At 56.3% G+C, this 21,403-nt stretch overlaps 1 protein-coding gene across 4 annotated transcripts in view; it reads right to left on the bottom strand.

Annotated features, from left to right (window-relative positions):
- LOC105666158 overlaps positions 1-21,403 on the bottom strand; it is a 112,628-nt gene that overhangs the window by 55,066 nt on the left and 36,159 nt on the right. For 2 of the 4 annotated variants that reach the window (XR_007225309.1, XR_007225308.1), the window contains exon 1: positions 9,225-19,590. The exons of 1 other annotated variant lie outside the window; for it this stretch is intronic. Coding sequence is in view for 1 of the 3 variants with exons in the window: in XM_048409107.1 (XP_048265064.1) it covers positions 9,225-9,321 (97 nt within the window). In the remaining 2 variants the exon portion in view is untranslated. Of the gene's footprint in view, positions 1-9,224; positions 19,591-21,403 lie in introns of those variants that run through there. One more of the 4 variants, XM_048409107.1, reaches the window with a different exon arrangement.

Below are 21,403 nucleotides of genomic sequence, written 5' to 3'. Positions count from 1 at the left end.
ATTATTGGCCGATGGAGCCAGTCCCCGGGGGTGGAACGGGTGCTCGGCTGGTAGGAGGTTTCGATAGCTGACCACTCGATTCCACGCGCTCCCTCTTTAGCTCCCACCCTCCCCCTTTCACTCCTCCGCCCGCTTCTATCTGTCCGCCCTTCTTCTATTCGCTACAGAAGGAAGTGACCGAACGATCGAATCCGTTTGTACGCGGTCGCATCCGCGTCTTCGTAAATGTGTTCGACCGAGTGCTCTTGGTACGGTTCGCTGGATCGCACGTATCTCTCTTGGGCCGGGGTCGTTTTATCGAGTGTGGACGTCGGAGAAGCGATTCTCATGTTTTTACATCGAGGCAATTTTTCCATCTCGCCCCGTTTGCCTCCGAGAACACCAACTTTCACCGGCCACCTGCCTCCGCGCGCCTCCCTTCGAACCCACGGTTCTTTCTTTTCGACGATCCTTGGACGGGGCTGTGGACCATCGTCCGGCCATCGTTCCACGACTACGCGACTAGAAACCAGAGAGGTTTATTTGCCTGGTCGTTGGCGTTCCCTGGCAGGATTAATCCACCAAGATCTTCGATACGTATGACGCGGCTACTCTTCGACGGTCGTCGATCCTTTTGCGTTATCCTCGAGGCGTTCTCGAGAAAGAAAAGAGAGAGAGAGAGAGAGAGGGGGGGAGGGGGAAGGGGGTTGACTCTAAAGTTGCTGGAATCTAATCGCTTCTTCGATCAAGTAACGCGAGTCGTGGTCACGGTGGAAACGATGTAGCTCGTTTAATTCAATCGTCGAAGCGTGCACAGGCGGACCATTCGTTACGAAGTTTGGCCGCGAGCGTGTTGCGAGAGTCGGTGGCAGGATGTTACGGCGGGGTTGGGGGAGGAAGGAGCGACGAGAGAATCTAGGCAAGAGGATCGTCGTTCGAAGGAGCGTATCGAAAGCCGCTCGATCCGGAAGGTTCCTTCTGGAAGGCTCCTTCTGGAAGTAAAGTCGCCGGTTGGCTCGCCCCCGCGACGGGGTGTTCTCCAGGAAGCCCGGGGATTGGTCTAGGACGATGCCTGTCCGTGCTCTTCTCTCTCTCCCGTCTCTTCCGCGGTGGCTTCATTATACGTTGACCTAAGAAAATCAACCACCCACCGCCGGCACTGTTCGTCCTCGGCCTTCGTCCTCTCCTCCCGTGTACACCGGCAACCAGCCACCGTCGTTCGCTGCAGCATCCTGGGGCAGCCACCGGCTGCAGAGAGGAGGAGTGCTTGGAACAACCGAACCAGGTGCCCCGACTCAACCCCCAGCACCCTCCTCTTTCCATCTAACCTAACCTATCCCTCTTCCTTCCCACCACCTTTCTTCCTTCCGTTCATCCGTCCGTCCGCTTGTCTGCCTGCCTGCCTGCCTGCCTGCCTGCCTGTCCGTTCGTTCTTCCGTCCTTCCTTCCTTCCTTCGTTCGTTCCATCGACTACGACGCCACGACGTTGCACGGCAAGAGAAAGAGAGGGAACCAGGGGTAACTCATCGCTTATGGATACTGATGACTCGCGCAATGAACTCAGACCGCGCTAAGGGTGGTAGCAGTGCGGTAAACCCACTGTGCTTCTCAGTTCCCTTGTCTTTCTCTTACTCAACCTCCGCTGTTTCCCTCCTCCGTTCCTCCTCCTCCTCCTCCTCTACGTTTTTCTCTCCCCTCGTAACCATCTCTCTTCTAGCCGCTGCTTTCCAGAGTACCTCCGTTTGCTTCAGCCCCGATCCTTCAATAACATTTTCCTTTCTCCCCAGCCAGCGGGGGATGAATGCCGTGGAACCCAAGCGTATCTTACGTACGATATATATCCGACTTTTTCATCTTCTCGACAAAGAATCTCGTTCGAGTCGAGCGATTACTGATTAGGATAGCTGTGCAATTGGGTGCTAATACGGGAAACGAAGATGCGTTCAACCCCTTTCGTACGTTACGTCTACCAGCCGATAGACACAAGTATCCGATGCGATTTTCTTTCTCTTACCCGATGAAAAATGCAAAGTTGGTGAAAATGTTGGACGCAAACTGTCGATTGGTCCGGGCAAACGATGCCCGTCGGAAGAAATTTCTCGTTCGCGAGAGGTTCATCGTATTACGTAAGATTCCGGTGTCGTTTCCATTTTCGGTCCCTTCCATCCTCTCACGGCCATTCGTTTCTATTACTCCGCGCTAAGGGAGACCCGACAGTTGGCCGACCCGAGGTTAGATTTATTTTCACTCGGTGGGTATTTTTTTTTACGACCCTGCCCGCGCTTTAGACATAGCCGTCGTGGAGGGATGTTTTTCGCGTGCGATCCACCGCGGCCGGGCTCGGTCTCGCGCGTGTATGCACGCCAACGCTCACGACACTGAATCATCCGGACGTGGCACTGACTTTCGCGTCATCCCTGTGGAAGCGAGCGGCCTTCTCGAGCCGCGCTCGTATAATAAACCCATAAACAGCCCTGCTGCCGCGAGAAGAAGAGACAAGGAACGTCGTGAAAGAGACAGAGAGCCTCGTCCACCCCGATGTTGCGCGAGAAACGAGGCTCGCCACGGATTATCGAAGCCGTTACGCGGACTCGGTGTCGGTCGCGTTCGGAATACGGTTCCCGAGACTTTCTTGTTCCGCGTCGTAACGTTCCAAGAGCCGGAGACGCGTCAATTTTCTAACGCGAGTATCTCGTGAACGGAGATACCGAGAGAAATAAGGAAAAGCTGGCAGGAGGAGAAATAGAAAAATAGGCGATAAAGCAACGAAGAGACAAGGAAGAAGACGGAGGCGACGTGATTCCTGTGGCAAGAGGTGCACGCGTAGGCTCGTGTACGAGACGACCTTGTGATTGCGCGATGCACGAGGTGCATATGTACACGAGGAGAACGCGTTACGTAGCGGATACATAGTAAACAGCATGGCGTGGGAGAGGCAACGGAGAAAGAAAAGGAAAGAGAGGAAAATAAAAGGGGGACGAGATAGAGGCGGCGAAGGAGGAGAAGGTGAAGGCGGAGGTTGTGGCCGGTGAGAGGGAGAGAGAGAATTCCTAAGCACCCGGAGCGCGATGCTTACCTGCGGTAACGTTTAAGCGGTGGAGTAAGTACAAGACCTTAGCGCGCATCAAGGAAACAAACAGCTGGCGCGCGCAATATGAATTAAACATGCTGATTAATAATTAACAAGTTGCCGGCTCTCCTCGCGCGCCTATACCGGTAGGTAGGTGTACTATCTGGCTTTGTCTTGGTTGCACACGCCTCGATCCTTTCTTCTTTTTCTCGCTTTCCTTCGCGCGTTACGAGGTAACGCGCACCGCTCCATTACGCTTCACGATCGGCGCCGGCTCACGCTAAAACAGCTGTTCGAGGGGTATCGCGTGTCGATCGATTTAAAAATGCTTCGACACGACCTCAGGCTGCCGGCGAACGCGTGCGGAAACCATCGCTTCGCTTTTACCGGTTCACCGCCCACTAAATACCTTCCATGTCGAAGTATCACGGTGCGAGTTGCCCGAGAAGATCGATCCAAGATTTTTTCGCGCGCATGGAACTCGCGGAAAAATCGCGAGAGAATCGAGCGAAAGTGGCCGATAACGCGTGCGAGGAGAAGAGACTAGGAGCGAGGAGAAGCGAAGGAAGCGAAGAGAAGCGAAGAGAAGCGAAGAGAAGAGAGAAACTGGGAAGACTCCGAGCAAGTTGATAGGTTGGTAGGGATCCTCGCGCGGTCTCCTCTTCATGTTTATTAATGTCCCGTACGTCCGTCTATCGATTCGTCGTTTCACTCTCGTTCCTCGCGAGATAATGATACTGACCTATGCCAGCTGTCGCATAGCCGAGGGCTTAAGTGGCTTAACAACGTTGCGGATAGCTGAAACAACGATCGGTCCTCTTGACACATTGACTGAATACATTATTGTAAATGTCGCCAGCTGCGTTATCGGCGCGCACGCTGGACGGCCGAACGAATCGGACGTGTACGATCGACGTCGCGCGACAGCAGCGCGTGCCTCCCGCGGAGTGCTTCTTTACGTAATTCCACGGACACGGGCATCGTTTTGTCCCGTACGATATTCCGCAGCGATCGTTGTTGCGCAATCACGAGCTATTCGTCGTCGGCGCGAATCGTTACGCGCGATACCACCGGCACACGGTCTTCCGTGTTTCCCTCGAATATGCTATATATTCTCCTCGATTGAATTCCGAAACGTCGATATCCAGGTGGAACGAGCGACGCAACGAACTCGCTTATTTGTTTGTTAACTCTCGGCTGGCGTTCGATACGAACGCTCCATCGATCGTATCTCCGCTTCCGTGGATGGGGCTACGTAACACGGCGTAAACTAGTTAAGTCTATTAATTAGCGTGGAAAAGAGTCGGCCCCCGATGGGATCGCGCGATAATCAAAGGTTGTCGCGTTAAGCTCGATTCGGAGCAAGGCGGAGATTGCGATTCCGCGGCAATTTTAATTGACCAGTTCCTTCCTGCGGACCCGCGTACGTACTTACTTTCCATGAAAGCTCGCCTTTCCACTCCGGAGTTCATTAAATCCAGCGTAACGGGGGGCAGCGTTTCCATAGATGAACACGAAAAGATTTATCGCAAGACGGAGGATGACTGTTCGTTTCTCAAAAGGCACGGTCTTATCCCCTCGTTTCGGAAGGAGAAACACGCGACTCTCGGTCTGCGCGATTCCTGCACGCACCGGGGATGTGTTCGCCATGCTAGGATGGTAGGTAGGGTGACGAGTTCAGGAAGTATAACCATAATAGGCAGAAACGACGGCGAGACGAGGAGGAGGGAGGAAACGCGAGGCAACCAACGACACGAGAGCCGTGACGCCGTTCCTGTAGGGATTAATTAGCGATAAGGCTTCTAATGAGAGGCAGGTGAGCGAGCGAGCGAACGAACGAACGAGCGAACGAACGAACGAACGAACGCCGCCGATTACACGGCGAGCCGCGCTACGCTCCACCGTTCGTTCGCCGTTAGACACGGCCAGACCACAGTCAGAAAAATATCAACGAGAAGCGATACAACGATATCCATCGTTCGAGAATACGCAACGGGAGCCGCTAAAACTCGAACGACACGAGTACCGCGATATATTATATAATCTCGGAAGTCATTGCCCGGTAATCGGTGGCTCCTCGCTTTTTGGCTATTCATCGCTCTTTTCTCGACCTTTCCACGCTTCCTCTTCGTTCACCGTTAGAAGATTCGTATTCCATCGGAAAAACCAATCGAACCGAGGCTCTCTCGCAAGGCGCATTTTTGTCAGGCGATTCGTTTAAGAGCGAGAAGTATAAGAAGAAGAAGAAGAAGAAGAAAAAGAAAAAAGAAATATGTACTAGCTGGTCGAGGCAGCTACGGTGTAAGTGTGACGGTCGTTTGGTAGACAGTCGAAGAGGGACGAGGAGTCACGTCCCGTGAATTGTGGGCCACGTGACAGAGGCGTGATCGAGGTGCGACGCGATGGAACAATGCCATCGGAGCTCTTCGAGGAGGAATGCCGCGTGCCGCGCCCATCTTTCCTCGATATCTGTCCGAGCACCGCGCCACTCTCGATCATCGATCGTTAATCGACGCGGTATCCGTCACGATAGACACCCTACCGATCCAACTTTTTGATCCATTCCGACGTAGCGTGGAACGAGCGTTTACCGTTTACCTAGACCTAGCCGGCGCCTAACGGGATCGACCGCTGCCACACGCGCCAATTTTCTTCGTCCAAAAGGATACGCGTATCGTTCGATGAAGTTACCTCGCCGCCGTACAGAGTTGCTCGGCAATCATCTTTGGTACATGGCCGATCGTACGCTCGAGTTTATTTGCACGCTCTTAACGTTCTCAGCTGGCGCGATTTGCGTTCAACCTTCTCGCTTCGAAGAAAACATTGGCCTGCATTAGAATTTCCTGAAACGATCTTGGCAATAGCAGCTAGCGGTGGAGAGAAGACTCTCGATCCAAAGCCTATTCGTCCCGGCGCCTTGACCCCCGTCCATTTAGTTTGGTAACGAGGCTGGTGCCTAACGGTATCGCGCCTCCACCTCGACCAGTGAAACTGCTAGGTAATCGATTCTCGCTGCCAATGACGGTAACGCGTCGACGTTGAAAGCCGTCCAGCAAACGAAAGATCGTCTCTGTTTTGGAAGAAACGATCGCGTGGAACGCGTCTTCGATACGCTCGAACGGTATGGTACGCGCGAATAGTTGGACGATCGAGTGGAAAGTTTCTAATCGCGAAGAATCCGGTAACGCGCGCGTCTCTCCTAATGAAGTCGTTCGCGGCGGAGGCGCAGGTAGAGCGGCGGTGTGCGCGGATTTGATCGATCGGCCGGTCCGTTTTCCACGGCCATAATCGACTGGACCGTGTGCCCGAGCCAAGACACGAGTAAGGTCGCGCGGCTCTCTAAGTAGGCGCAGAGCGCGTGTCACGCGCGTCATAAGAATGCGATAAGACGCGTGTCACGGCGACGGACAATGCAGAGTCGTTCCGTTTCGTTCCATTCCGAGAGACACGATCGCTGCGCCATTGTGTCGGGCCGAACGGGGTCCGGCAACGTCGATACCATACCCGACCTCCTCGAGCAGGAGCGTCGCCCGGTTCCGACCTTATTCCACTAAAATACACGCGACTCGCATGCCAAATCGTCGTCGTCGCTTCGCTCTGCTTTGCTGCGCACCGATCGGGTCAAGGCGTCGCGATCTTCGGCCGCGTCCGACTTTGCGCAACGAACGAACGTCGACTCACCGCGAGGCGAGTTTCGGCGCGTCCGATTCGAAAGTGGCTCGTCGCCGGGTAAAAAGGAGAATCGCGTGCTCCGGTCTAACGAGGAGAAAAAAGGAGCCGCGACGAGTCTCGTCGAACATTGCGCGACGATGAAGATTATCTCGGTGGCGAGGGCGCGAGAGTGGGTGTCGCCTCGTTAGACGATACCATTGTGCATACATACCCACTTGCTACTATATACTACGCTCACGGGCAGAACCGACGCACAGCCTCGGACGTGCGCAAGGCTCGCAGGGCTCGCTACGTCCACAGACGGATATATGTATGTACACACGGTCGAACACGGTGTTATTATCGTGCCGGTGCAATTAAAGAAGGAAGCCTAGAAATTAGCGGGTGGCGGACGTAGGTAAGTATAGAGTCGGTTGTGGTACGAAGCAGCCGGTGGTACCAAACACGAGAACCGGGGATGCCTCGTAGAGTTTACGTTGCCAGAGGGAGCGCGACAAAGTGGGAGATAGGTCCGAGCACGCGGTGGGACGAAGAGAGTCCAACGTGCCTTCTGAATATGCATAGGCCAAACGGAACGGGACGAGGACGAGATAAGGGCCGACTTATTTTTCCTGCCTTTCATTTCGTTCCATCCTTATTTTATTTTGGCGCTAACTGCTGCCGCTACCGGTACGAAGACGGTACGTTTCTTCCTCTGACCCTTCGCACTCCTTTCTGCGGCGTGTCGGTTAAAAATCTACGGACTTTTCTTGGTCGATCTTTCGACGCGGTTTCCTTTCGTACAAACGTTCGTCTTTTTTAAAAAGTGCTCCCACACGCGGCACAAATTCCATACAGGTTGGAGAAACGTTTGAAGAAGGTCGTGCTAATTTTTCAGAAACTTGGCGAACGAGGAACGCGCACAACGACGGATTTTTCTCGAACTATGGTACTAATTCTCGCGGCCGCGTGGCCCGGGAAGGGAATCCGAGACGACGCGAATTAAATTAATGCCTCGGCCGGGCGAAACGGTAACGCCGCGTTTCGCTTACAATTAAGCTCCATAAAACTGTAAGCCGCGCCCCCGTGCACCGTCCTCTCGTACGCCAATGAATATTTTTATTTAATGCCCCATTAGCGGTTCACCCGCCCCTGCATTTACATAGGATCGCGACATCGCCGGCATAATCGTCTCGAATGGCGCTTACATTTCGAAAGTATATCAGAGATAGAAGTATATAAGACAGAGAGAGAAAGACAGGAGAGAAAATAAACGATCGTTTACCATGGAAAGAGACGATCGTTCGTTCAATTCTGCGAGTCGGATAGCAACGAAACGTCGATTCGCGTGTTATTAACCCGGAATCGCGACAAACGACGCGCAAAGGGACAGCGACAAAGTCGTGAAAGAGCTTATCGAAGCGACAGGGAGATTATCTCGAAAAGCGTTAGGCCGAGGAAGCCTGAGAAACAGTCGGTTGCGAGTCGGAAGTCTCTAAAATCGGTGAGGTGATTAGTATGCGCCCTGTCGCGTCGCGGTGCCCTGCGGGTTGTCCTTAACGCGCGGTGACGCGTTGCGCCCAGCAGAACTCACTTCCTCTTTCCCGCGATGGCTGATCAGAAAAAAAAAAAGGATCATGAATATGCATCGCGCAGACCCGGCCACGACCGTTTGCCGGCATTTCGCACCCGGCTGCCGGGGCCCCGGATCGTTGAGGTCATCCTGTATGGTGAACTGCACGACCACTCGCCGGCCCCGGCCGATGCAGTTGTACGTTGGAACCTGCAGTTGTTGCAACTCACCTGCCGCGGCTCGATCTAACGTGTCTAGCCGGCGTGAGATACGCGCGAATCGCAGCGGGCGACGGTTGCCGGTTCTTCGGCGTTTCCCCGCTTTCCTCTTGCTGCATTCGTTTCCTCGCGTCTCGCCCCATATAATTTCGCGAATGGCGTTTCCGTAATTACGCTTCGTAAATCGGCTGATGACACCCTTCGCAGAACGCACGGAAAGAAACGTTAGAAGCGTCGACTGAAAAGTCGACTTACCGTTCTCAAGGTGGGATCGAAAGCAAGGTGGGAAACGGCTGGCAGTTTGGAAAAGGTGGTTGGGCTGCAGCGACGAAGAGGCAGCAGCAGCAGCAGCAGCACGAGCAGCCCTCCGGCTGCACGAGGGCAAGCTCGCGGCAGGAAGGAAACGCGAAATAAATACGGCGTGGTAAGGGGGTGAGGACGAGGAAGCGGCATGCGGTGGTCTCCGACTAAGAGTCCCGGACTGGAACTGGAACTGGAACTGGACGGCAGTCCAGCCAGAAAGATACATATTTTTAAATATTTTAGTCACGGTTCGCGATCGCCTCGTCACGCAGCCTTGCCACCTACTGGCTACTGCCCATTACGTACCTACTACTTTGCTAGCTACGTGGCTGGGCATCGCCGCGGCATACCGTCTCGGTACCTTCACCGTACGTCGCCACATACACACCGTTGCTCCTTCTTGCCGTATTCCTTCGCTTTCGATGCGTACCTTTATTCCTTGTCTTTCTGTTGCTGCTGCTGCTGCTGCTGCTCCTCCCCCAGTTCCTTCTCCTCCTCCCGCTAGCCATTTCTGTCTCGCAGCGCATCTGCGGTTTTTCGCCCGTGTCCAAGTGTCCGTTGCCGATCGCGAACGTGCGTTCGAACGAACCGTTAGCGATTCCAGCGAACGTTTAATTCTCGATAAGAGTAGGGAACCGCTCGGATTCGGGCTTATAGCTGCCCTCTGATCGTAGTTTCGTGGAAAATACGGTCGACAATCGCGCGAGAGATTCGACCGAGCACGATCACGACGCGGTGGTTGTTGGCCATCGGCGATCCTGATTCTCGCTAACGATATCGATCGTTGCTCGTGACGAGTTTATGGCTTCGTAAACCGCGCGTTCTTGCCTTGACAATGAGCGATCTGGTTTTAATGAAGCGCGGCAATTATCGCGTATACCGAGGCGATGCATAATTCATGCGGTATGCACTTATCGTGTTTTATCTATTACTCCGATATTCTTCCGCAACGAAACGGTTACGATTTTTTTACTCGACGAGATTCGTTTTGTTCGCTACATCGACGAACGCGCTCGCTCGTTCTTTGGTCGAACGCGCGTTTCTTTCGCACCGTCGATCGAAAAACCATGCGTTGGTCGTGGAAAAGAGCAGACGCTAACATGGCCGAGCGATTCTTTTGTGTTGCCGCTCCGCTGATCGTTGCTCTGTAACTCGCGCACTCGCGACTGTTTTTCTTGCCGGGGATCTCCGGTCTCCGCATCTCGTGTGTCGAGAACTCGGAGCATTGCCCAAGGGATCCTGTGGCTGCAACTCCTCCGATTCCCACGATGCTGTCGGACGACGAAATTTCATCGAAAGTTGCTGCCTTGATCCGTCGAAAGTATCGGCGTACGATTCGACGGCGAGTTGCGTGGCGGATAAAAGTTTTTCTTATCGAGCGTGTTCCGTTGCGACGCAAGTAATTTCCACGGGTGAGAAAATGGACCCGGTGAAACGCACGGCCGCGTCATTTACATTAATGTTTTGTCACGCGTCCCTGCGCGCGTTTCACCCTCTCCCGATCGAAATCGCTGCGGGAAACGTACTCGAGCGCTCATTATTCGAACGAAATGCCCCGTCATCGCGCCTCGCGCGCCTGCCGCGTTTATCCGAAACGCGGCGTTTAATTAAAACTCGACGGGATCGGATGAAAAATTAATTTGGTCACGTAACGATGTAAAGCAACGATCGCTGTTGCATCACCTCCGCTAATTATTACAACGAGCACAAAAATTCGCAGCGCCGATATCGCGGCGCGTCCACCGCGAGCATAAATATTAAACGTAGGGAAGAATTTATACGCGTCACGTAAAGGCGGCGTTGAAAATTGGTCGCAGAGCCCTGACGCTCGAGCTCGCAGCCAACGGGAGGAACCGACGAAAGCGAAAAACACCGTTCCGTAGCTGTTTGAGCCGCGAAGCTTACGGATCGGCCGTAGATTATGGGAACGACGAACGACGAAAGGTGCGGGAATTTGTCGACAAGTCGCGCGACCTTATAAGCGGACATTGGAGGGGAGGGTTGGACGACGATAAAAAGGCCGGCGACGGGCACGGGTGAAAGATGACGAGAAGGAGAGACCAAGAATGGAAAGTGAAAAGCTGTGCGGAGGCGCGTGCACGCGGATCCCTTGTTAAGTACGTTGGATCTCGCGAGCTCGTTCCGAGAACGGCCGCGAGAAACACCGCGGCCTGACACGAATTTAACGAGTAGACGCGTGATTAAGGGGGATGACACGACTGCCACGAGTCGAGAAAGAAGCGAGACGAGCTTCGGAGAAAGGGGGTGACGGTGGTGGCGGTGGCGGTGGTGGTGACGGTGTTGGAGGGCAGAGAAGCGACCGACGAGGGCGAAGGCACGGCGGGGATCGGTGGGGATCGGTGGGGTGGAAATGAAGGCAGCGTGGCTGGAAAAATGCGAGCCTCCGTCTCCCCGCATACATTTCCATACATCAGCCCGTCCAAGTTGCGAGTCGGTGCGAGCGAAAGACCGACCGGTCGAGCCGCCGGCTGGAGACTGACGACCGCGTCGAGAGGAGCAGACCCGTTGGATAAGGGGAACCAACGGAATAAATCCAACTAATTAGACGAGGAAAAACCGCGGATTAATTACCCGTCGCCTTCGCCTCTTCTTGCGTCCATGCTATTCTCGCCCTTCTTCCGGCCGGCTGGCCCGACCGAGGAAAGCGATTTTTCATCGCGCCGCAACGCAAAGTTTCGGCCACGAGCGTGCCTCGTTTCCTTTCGCTCTGGTCGAGAATCCAGCCACGAGAGGATCGAGTTTGGTCGACGAGGCGCGCGAAGAAGACGATGTTACCGTTGACGCGCGTTCTTAGAAAACTCGCGGTTCGATTCTCGCCAGACAAATAGAGGCGCGAAAGCAAAAGTAGGGTGACGACAAAGAGATGGCGAGAGAGCGTGGAGAGGTTGGCGGCGGCTGTCGTTGGTCGCACACGCACACAGACTTGGAGCTTTACCGCGACTCGGAGTGTTTGCGAGCCGTTGGAAAGCTCTCGGGTTGCAGGAAGCCGCGCGGGAGACGCCAGCAGCGCGGCGAGGATGGAAGCCTGAAATGCAGATTTCGCGCTACTCTCGAGCCTCGAAAGCGTCTCTCCGCCCCTGCTTACCTATATCCCTGTTTGCTCCGCTCTCACGCCTTCTCCTCCTCCTTTCGCCCTCCGCCGTTTTCGCTCGACTTCACCGTTTCGTCTTCCCTCCTTTTCCTTTCCCTTCCGCTCGTTCGTCGTCCAACATCTTCTTTCCTATCCTCGCACCGATGTTTCTCTCGTTGGAGTTTGGATTTGCTCAGCGCTTAGACTCGCTTTACACACCTTTCACGGTGTATCCTGTGTACGGGGGATCGCTCGTAGCCGTATCGCTGTATCGCGAAACTCTTACCGAAGCGCATATCGGGCTCGAGGAAACTCGTCGTCGATCCGCAGGCGAGAAGCTCGAGAACGAGCGAAGCAGCGAAGAAGGCGAACACGACGACGACGACCACCACGACGACGACGATAGTCTACGGTGGCTCGAAAGGAGGAGAAAAGAGGTCGCGTCATTGCTGGCCAGGGCCAGTGATCGATGGCGTTGGCCGTTATCTTCGCCACCCCCGCTCGGGCTCGTGGTAATTCATCATCTCGGTCTGTTTTTCACTTACTTTATATGCAACATATTCCGTAATTTTTATTCAGTCAACCGGCCGCCGCCTCCTCGAGCGGTAACCCCCGGCCAGGGCCAGCTCATAAAACAACGAGCTGCCTCGTGGACCATCCACCGTCGGCTGGCGGAACAGGGGTGAAAGACGGAAGACGATGGAAGCCGATGGAAGATGAGAAAAGAAGGGCGCCACACTCTCTCGTAGTCTCCTCCGTTCGAGTGGACCGGCTCGCGAAGTACGAGGGGTTACGCAAGCCGCCGCACTCTATATGCTAAAGAATCTCGATATGGAGATCCGCTTGGACTCATCCCCGACCGGTCGGTCAGTTTGATTTATTGGCTCGAAATCGGCCACGCTAAATTTCTGGCAAAATATGCTGTCCCAGGCCACGCGCCTCCCACTGATATCCCCGCGCCTTCGTCCACGTTTTCCCACCGTATTTCCATAAAATGAATTATTAGACCAGTGGCTATGTCGCGGGATGCGACCTTCGTCCTACCGAATGTCGTTGCGCGTCTTGGACGCGCGTCGCTCCGACACCGTTGCACGAACAGTTCGGCAAAATTCCCAAGGCTTTGGCATTTCGGTGGACTGGAGGAAGAAGGGCCGTGCACGCGTGCGAGCCAGGGCGGTGGTCCCTCTTCGAGGTGGCTTATCGATGGACGAGGGCCGCGGGATATTCGGTGCCGGTATTTTTCCGGGGACCGCGTGACGGTTACAGTCACGGTCGTTCTCCGCTCGTGTCACCCTTCGGTGTCGGCCCGTAAAAGCATCTGACGCACGGCGTGCCATCGGGCTCGGAGTTGGGACCCTTTAGATCGTATCGCGGAGGTCACGGTGCTTATATACCGGTCGCTAACATATTTTTAAGTAGCGGCGATACCGTCTACCGACGGGACCGGACACAGCCACGGCAACCAAACCGAAAGAGAGCCTGGCCACCGGCTCTCCTTCGTCGAGCATGCACGCGCTACACACTCGCGAACGAGATGGCACCTGTCGCGCAAGGTGTTCCCCGTGCGTTGCTCTTACTACGATCTCGTCAGCGATCCTGCGAAGATGCGAACGACGGTACTGTCCGTGTTCTCGTTTCGCTCGTCCTCGCGTCCGTTTATTAACTCTTGCCGGCGTTTATTCGCGATAAACCGGACGATTTATTTTACACGCGTTGCCGATGAAAGGGAGACGCCTACCTCGAGAACGGTACTCGGATCGCTAATTCTCCGAGCGATCGTAAAATCGCGCGGCTATAAAGACGAATCGTAAAATCGAGGCGACTTTGTCGTGAAACGCGCACAGGTCGAGCGACGTAAATCGGCAAACGGGCCGTTTCTTTTCCCGCCGTCACCGTTGCGAACCGTTCCACGACGAAACGGAAGTATCGGAGATACTACCGCGAGGCGCGCAGTGGCGGTTCGCTCGTGTGCACGCGAAAAAAAAGTTTGCCCGGTCGGAGAGGGTACCGTCCGCGTAGCGAGCGCAGGTGAAACGGTTGCGAGAAGGAGCAGGTGGTGGACCAACGATGTTCGGCGTGCGCCACGGGCAACGAGGCTGACCTCGAAGACCGCGGCAATCGGAAAGATCCCCGGGCCGTGCGGAGCCGAGTCGGCGGTCGCAGCTGCGTTTTATCGTCCGGAAGACAAACGACGAAACCCGTAGACGCTCTCGCGTCCCGCGACCGAGCAGAAGCGCGCGTGTAACGTCGTCGTCTACGCGACGCGGCTTCCAAACACCGTCGACTGCCGATCGACTTGCACGCTTTTACGTTTAGTCCGATCGGCCTGGATTATCCGATACGGATCTGTAAAATCGTTTAACGTTGGCGCCGACGAAATCGCGCGAAAGGTGCTAACGTTACGAGCGACTTCGGTTTTTCGCGGATCGACCAGAGATCTCGCATCGGCCGACTCGACGAAGCTCGAAGAGTAAAAGGAGAGGTCCGAGTTATCCGAAGCTCTTTCCTCCCCGATACTATCCCCAAGATAAGAAATTCCAGGATAGAGGAACGTCTACGAGATTCCTACGTTATCGCTAGCGTGAGCTTCGGGGATGCCTGGAGCGAAGGAGAGAAGCGGAGATAGGGTGAAATCTGGGATTCGAACCCGCGAAGGGCAAGTAGATCCCTGCAACGTGCTTGCGGTTCGTTTCGGGTCAGGCTGGCGGAGCTTTCGCGGCGGCAAGCAGCGCCTTGCCTTGGCAACTTCCGGCAGCTGGCTTCCCCGCGGACCTTTCCCGGAACCAGAGTTCCGGGGCAAGCAGCGCGACAACCTCGAGATCCCTTCTTTATCGGCGCTCCCAGGACGCCCGCGTCGCTCCACCTCTTTGCCTTCTTCCCTCCGTTTTCTCCTCTCTCTCTCTCTCTCTGTATTTTTTTCTGTTGGTTTCGTCGCGCCACGTCGCGTCACGTCGCGCGGAGAGACCGAGGAGGCGAAGGAAGTCGTCGACCGGCGTCATAAGGAGATATCGCGCACGATATCCCGGTTACCGCACGGCAGCCGTATACCCGTTAACGCACCGCCAATGTGTGCCGCTGTCGTACCAATTAATCGCCGGGAGATCTTTATCGCCATGGGATGTTTTCAGTCACGGCCTGCACTTTCCGCGCTCTCTGGCTTCATCGTCCCGATGCGTCCCGTTCCGTGTCTGCCACCGCACGCACCGTTCTCCGCTACGCCTCCCGACACTTCGCCAAACGAACGAGCCAACGATCGCAGGAAATTGACTGGCTTCTGGAAAAACCGCGGGTACTCGATAACGGGAGCCCTCCGTTTGCTCCCACGGAGCGCATCCACGGAGAATCGTGAAAAAATTCATTTTCGATTAGTCGTGCGACCATCGTGCCTAGAAACAGGGATCGTTAACCCTCGATACGTGCGGCATGGGGCCGCGAGAGAAAGGCGGTCGTAGAACACGGGCGCGTATTCCTACGGCTCGCTACGGTGTGTCCTATAAAGGCTACGCGCTATCGTTTTATTTCGGTCGGATCGAACGACGCTGTTGGTCCCGCGCTATCTATCCATGGGAACGTCGTTTCGTATTCCGCGTAAGCGTCGCGACGCGACCTCACCGCGCATGTGTGTGCGTGTGTGTGAATGAAATTCAAGGTAGGTCGTCGGTCAGTCCGCTGGGTCGGACGAGATCTCGCTTGTCCTTGCCCCGCTCGTACGCGTCTCAGCCACGAGGACGTGGATCGACGCGGACAAGATCGATACGCGCGCGTGAACAGGATACGTGAAAACGTGGGAAGACGACGCGCGTTTAAAATCGGTCACGACCAACGCGCGCGCGTTGCGATACTGCCTTCGTCTCGGCTTCCTGACCTTCCCTCGCCTTCTCTCCTCGTCGTTCCAAGATCGCGCGCGTACCAGACACGACGATCTCCGCGATCGCAAGACGACGAGCATTTCGCTCGATCGACACGCGTTACCCGCGTTCGACGAAAATTTCCTGCCACGCAGCTCCCGCTCCTTACGGAGGGATGATGCCGGATGACATCGAAGAAAGTGGTCGAAGAAGGCAGCGTTGGCGGCAAAAAGACAGAGCGAGAGAGATATCGTTAGAGCCAGAGGGAGGAAGAAGAGCTCGCGAAAAAGAAGGAAAACGACTCGGCGGTAGGTAGAGAGACCGGGAGAAAGCGGGGGCTAAAGAGGGAAAAGGGGGAAAAGAGCGAGAAAGCGGAGGGTAGAAGGGGTGAGCGTGGAGAGAACAGGAGGAAGCAGCGGGTGATTGATTTTTGTCGTGGCTTTGCCTCACGCTATCCGTTATATCCGCGATTGTGCGGACCTGCAGGGGGACTCCCGACGGGTTCGCGCGGTGAAGCGACGACGGCGGGCGTCGCGACGCCGTCCACCGATTGGCGGTTCCCGTCCCCAGGGGGCGGCGCTAATCACCAGACCGTGCAACACCGTGAGTCTCTACTGCACTCGCCTCGAAAGCACTCTACCGTGCATCGCTGACTCCGATCTATATACACTGTACACCCGACTACGACTACCACCACGCGCCACTGACCTCTACCTACTACGCGTACGCTTCGGACGCACACCGACTGCGTTCCATCGTCATCGCCGAGCGACCGCGCACCCTCCACCGACCAACAGGATGTAAACCGACGACTATGACGACGGGAAATGGAATACCATCTCGCACGTTCGCTCGCTCGTTCGTTCGCTCGTTCGCTCGTTCGCTCGGGAACAGCCGGAGAAAAGAAGAAGAGTCGCGGCCAGATCAGATTTCGTCGATTTTTGGCGATGATCGAACAGCACCCCGCGGCCTCTGCGGCACGCGTATCGCGATCGGCAAAGGCCACTCGAAATCATCGAGAGCGAAAGAAGGATGGGGAAACGCTCGTTAGCCGTAATCTACGTCGACGACGGTTACGCTCGTTTGCGTCTAGACTTTAAGAGCGCGTCTTCCTATTTCAACAGGTACTTGGCCGCGACGAGCACTCTCGGTAGAGGGGCTCGCGCATCGATCGAGAATTTTCAAAGGATCGTTAAATTAGCGTGCCGCGACCGACGCAGGAGGAAACGTCGGCCTGGTTCGCGTGGAGTGAACGATCGGTGGGAATAAAACGCGGCGGAATCGAGCATCGCGTATAGTCGCCGCGGTAGTCGACGCGGCCGATACGCCGGATAAGATGCCAGATAGCACGGATGTGCACGCTGAGAAATACGCGGTTCAATCTGACGTTCGATCGCGGATGAACGTGGGAGTCGAGTTCCGCGAGCGGGCCTTGGACGATGATGGCCGCCGCGATCGTAAATTAACCCGACCAACTTGCTTCGACTCGACCCGCGGCGGCACCAACGCTCGAAAACGATAGCCGCGTGATCCCGCTTGCTCTCGTTCGATCGAATTAGTCGCGGATGCCTCTTCGGATACCCGTGGAGCAGCGCGTATCGCGGCTCTCGTGGTCGAAGATATCGCGAAACAAATGGCGGGACAGCGGTGGCGGAGGCGACGCGACGCTGGATCGATTCGGAAAATATTAAATTATCGTGAGCCAGCGTTCCCGCTGGACAGTAATACCAGAAGATATCGCAGTTTGTAAATACTTGTAAATATCCGCGCTCCATACACCAGTTCGCCGCGCGTGACTCGACTCTCTAATTTATGACAGCAACGCGGCGCGCGTTGAATAGAGATTGGCAGACCGCGCGCACCAACTACATATTTCGAGTTCTCGAAACGCCCGTTCCCGTACGAGTATCCCGTTAAAACTTTCCCTCTTAAAGGCCATGGCGATCGATGGCTGGAATTTCGACCGCCTCGCGGCAATTTTCGCCGCTCGGGAAAATCGATTCCGGGTGTGATCCGGGTCCGGTTCGATGGGGCGTTCGATCGAACGTTTTCGAAGTGGTTGCGCGATCGTGGTCGTTCTCACGCCGCGCGGCGAATGATTTACGGGAACGTGGCGGCGGTGACAGGAATACGCGGATTGCCGCGGAAACGACGGAAACGAGTCAAAGTGCCGGGAGAAACGGGTGTCGGCGTGTCGGGGTTGCGCGAGGAATCGAGCGAGAAGGCACGGAGTGTTTCTCGATCTGCCGGCACGAGACGATAAGCCACCCGCGCTGATTTACGAGGGTACGCGACGGCGTTAGGCCCCGCGCGCTTCGATTCATCGGAATCGAGAAATCGGCCGTAGCCGCGGTTGCGGCTGCCGTTGTCGGATCGCTGTAGCATCTCCACGACGACGACGACGACGACGACGACGACGACGACGACGACGACGACGACGACGACGATACACCGTTCGCCGCCGGTGGAGTTGATAAAGGCCGATAAATCGCGAGTAAAACGGAGTGATAATATCGTGGACACGGACGCCGGCCCGTGGCTGTCGACGGAGAAGGAAGACGACGCGCGACGAGCGACGAGGAACGAGAGATCGCGAAGGAGCAAGAGAGAAGCGTCGGTGGCTGGAGGTAGAGAAACGCCGGAGGCGGGAGGAGCGGCGGGTGGAGCAGCGGGAGCCGGAGGTCGTCGCGGAGGAGGAAAGCGGCGGTGCAGAGGAGCAGAGGTTTCAGAGCTTGGACGTGCGGTGGCAAGAGACGTCGTGGGGCGGCGAGGGGCGGCGAGGGGCGTCGAGGGTCGCGAAAGGGAAGGTGGGCCCAGAAGGTGGGGGCCTGGGTGAGCGGCGGAGAGAGGCGAACGGCGGCAAGCCGGGGAAGGGGCGCGCACCGGAGGAAGCGGCACCGTCGCTCGAGCGAGACGAGAGCGAGCAGAGAAACGCCGTGTGCCGCCGTCGCCACCACCGCCGCCACCGCCGCCGCCACCACCGCCGCGATCGCTGCCGCCACCGCCGCGAGGACAACGTAGGAGGGACCAATGGACATGCGCGGGTGTGCCGCGACACCACGGCGACCTTCTGGCCACCGCCAGAAACAAAATGGCTACCGCGCCTCCTAACATCGCCGAGAGATGGCGACAAAACCTTCTCCCTCTTGGCCTCCTTTTCGTCCCAAACTCCGGATCAACGGTCAAACTCCTTCCAATCGTATTTTTCTTTCGCCGAAAGTTTTAACGAGCCGCGCTACCTTTTCCACGACGCGCCCATCGGCCTTCCCGACCCGAGCCACGTCCGACGCGATCCGATCGTCTTCCCTTCGATGGCGCGCTGCGTCTCGTCGAACGCCGAACCGAGTTTCCGCGTCTCTCCACTGCCTCCGACCGCAACCTTGGGAATTGCGCGTTACTTTGGAAAGACGTTTCTCGCACCGTCGCGCGATCGCTTAGGCGAATCGCGCCGGAACGCCGTTGGATCGACAGCGCGCGATTCCACGGTAAATGGACGGGCCCGATTCGGGAATCGGGCCGGATCTTATCTGTCCTCCCAATTACGCATTCGATGCGCAAGACACCGGTGCGACTACTTTGCCGCACGGTCGGTGAACACGCCAGCGACAGATAGTCGCTCGATACGCGGCGTTAATTTGTCGAAAGCACTCGCGTCAGCGCGCCACAGTGAATATCATTTGAATGCATTAAGCGTGGCTGCGTACACGCGTTTGCGTAGCCGGGTGAACGACGGTCGAGGAATCGGACGTCGCTGGAGATGGAGGGGCCCGCGGTGCCGCGCCGACTTCGTTGCACGCCGCAAACGCCGATCGACGCTCGATCGTCTACTTCTCGCGGACGAGCAACGAGATCGTCGTTTGCAAGATGGATCGACTTACGAGCCGGAGAAGGCGTGGTATTTTTCCACGGGCAGAGGCGGCCGACGTTTTTTGGTCGGAAGACGATCGGCTCTGCTCCGGGCAGAGGTTCGCGAGACAAGTCTGTCGGAGACATTGATTGGCGAGCGACGGGAGCCGCGCGGTCGGTCGGACCATCGGTCGTTTCGCTTCGCGTCGCTCGGATGTTTTTAGGACGGTGGATAGGAGGCAGAGCTCTCATGCATATTCAACGGCACTCTCAACTCCTCCGTCACAGGAGGGAAAGAACCACCCCCGCGTTCCCGACGCACCCCTTAGGCACCCCTATCCGCCGCTCGAGGGAAAGAGACGGGACGAAGACGAGGCGATAGCTACTGCTCGGATAGATAGATGGGGACGGGTCGGGAGAAAGAGAGAAATCCACGGAAACTGGGCAAGAGACGCGGCGCGGCGACGACGGTGTGCTGCCGTTGCCGAAGGAGGGAAGCAACCGAGTGGAGGATGGGTGCTCTCGCGATTTCCTTCGTATTCCGCGTCGGCTTTTGTCGACGGCCGAAGATAACCGGGAGACGACCTTCAACCGCTTCCACGAGATCGTACTCCTCGAAATTAAACAAACTTCCGGGATGACGGAGCCGCGCCCGATTCGCCGTTCTTCGGCTACGAGATTCGCGGATCGCGGCGAGTTCGATTTCACCGACCTTCCAACGTCCACCGATCCCGTTCGCGTTGAGACGAACGTTGGCGAAAGCACGCTCGTAAAAGCAAGTCCTTTAAAGACGAACGCGTTCGCTGGCAGCGGAGGGACGAGATCCGATGGTTTCTCGCTCGGTCGCGAATATTCGTCGTTTGGAGAAGGCGCGAGAAGATTCGACGACTTCGGTACGTTTGGTTACGACGGCGATAAATTCGAGCGGAGGATTTCGCGGCTGAGAACTGCGAATACGTCGACTCTGGGATGGGGTATACGCCGGGGGAAGAGGGCGACTGCGAAGGATAGAGAAAGAGGCCAAGTCCGTGTCTTCTCCGGGGATTGATATCCCTCGTCTTCCCCTTTGATATCCACCCTCCCAGTCGGTCGAGCTTCACCGACACCCTCGGCTGGCCTTCCTCCATTCGACTCGACTCGACTCGACTCGACTCGACTCGATTCAGGCCCCTCTTCCTCCCGGCAAGACAGATCGAACCACCCTGTTTACACCGCGACGCGATGATTTGCCAAATTAATTGGTTCGTCCCGCGATTCCTGCGCGCCGCGTTCTCCTTCGCCGGCGCCGTCGTCGTCGACGTCGAACCTACGAGCCTGTCCACCGACTCGCGTCCGAGCTGTCTTCCCAGAACGAAGCCAGGACGCGCAAAAACCGCGAATAATCTTCGCCGCAGAGGCCGACTTTCATTAACGGCAAGAAGGATGGGCCGCACGGTAATTTCTAACGAGGCTCTGCCGGCACGGCGCTTCTCCTCTCGGCAACGCGAGAACGCCTCGCCGAGCGTCGCGCAAAAACCTCTCTCCTCGGTCTCGCTCACGGGAGGCGTGACGGCGAAACGTGATCGTTAACGAAAAAATAAGGCGACCCGATATAACGAACCAGCTAGCGTGTCTCGGCGTGTTCTTCTCGACGTGCCTACGCGCTGTCCCTGCTTTTTTCCTGCTCCGAACGAAGAAGACAGCGGCAGAGTTAGATTCCTAGCGTCGTCCAACGAAACCGTCGTCGAGCACGACCGGATTTGGGCCGAGTCGCCGCGAGTCGGCCGCGCAAGATGAATCCGGCGAATTTGGTCGTTCGCTCGACGAATCGAAAACCGACGACGC

The sequence above is a fragment of the Bombus terrestris genome, chromosome 10 (assembly GCF_910591885.1).
Source record: "Bombus terrestris chromosome 10, iyBomTerr1.2, whole genome shotgun sequence".
Taxonomy (NCBI): domain Eukaryota; kingdom Metazoa; phylum Arthropoda; class Insecta; order Hymenoptera; family Apidae; genus Bombus; species Bombus terrestris.
The sequence above is the reverse complement of the archived record's forward strand: the minus strand, read 5'-3'. Positions and strand labels throughout refer to the sequence as shown.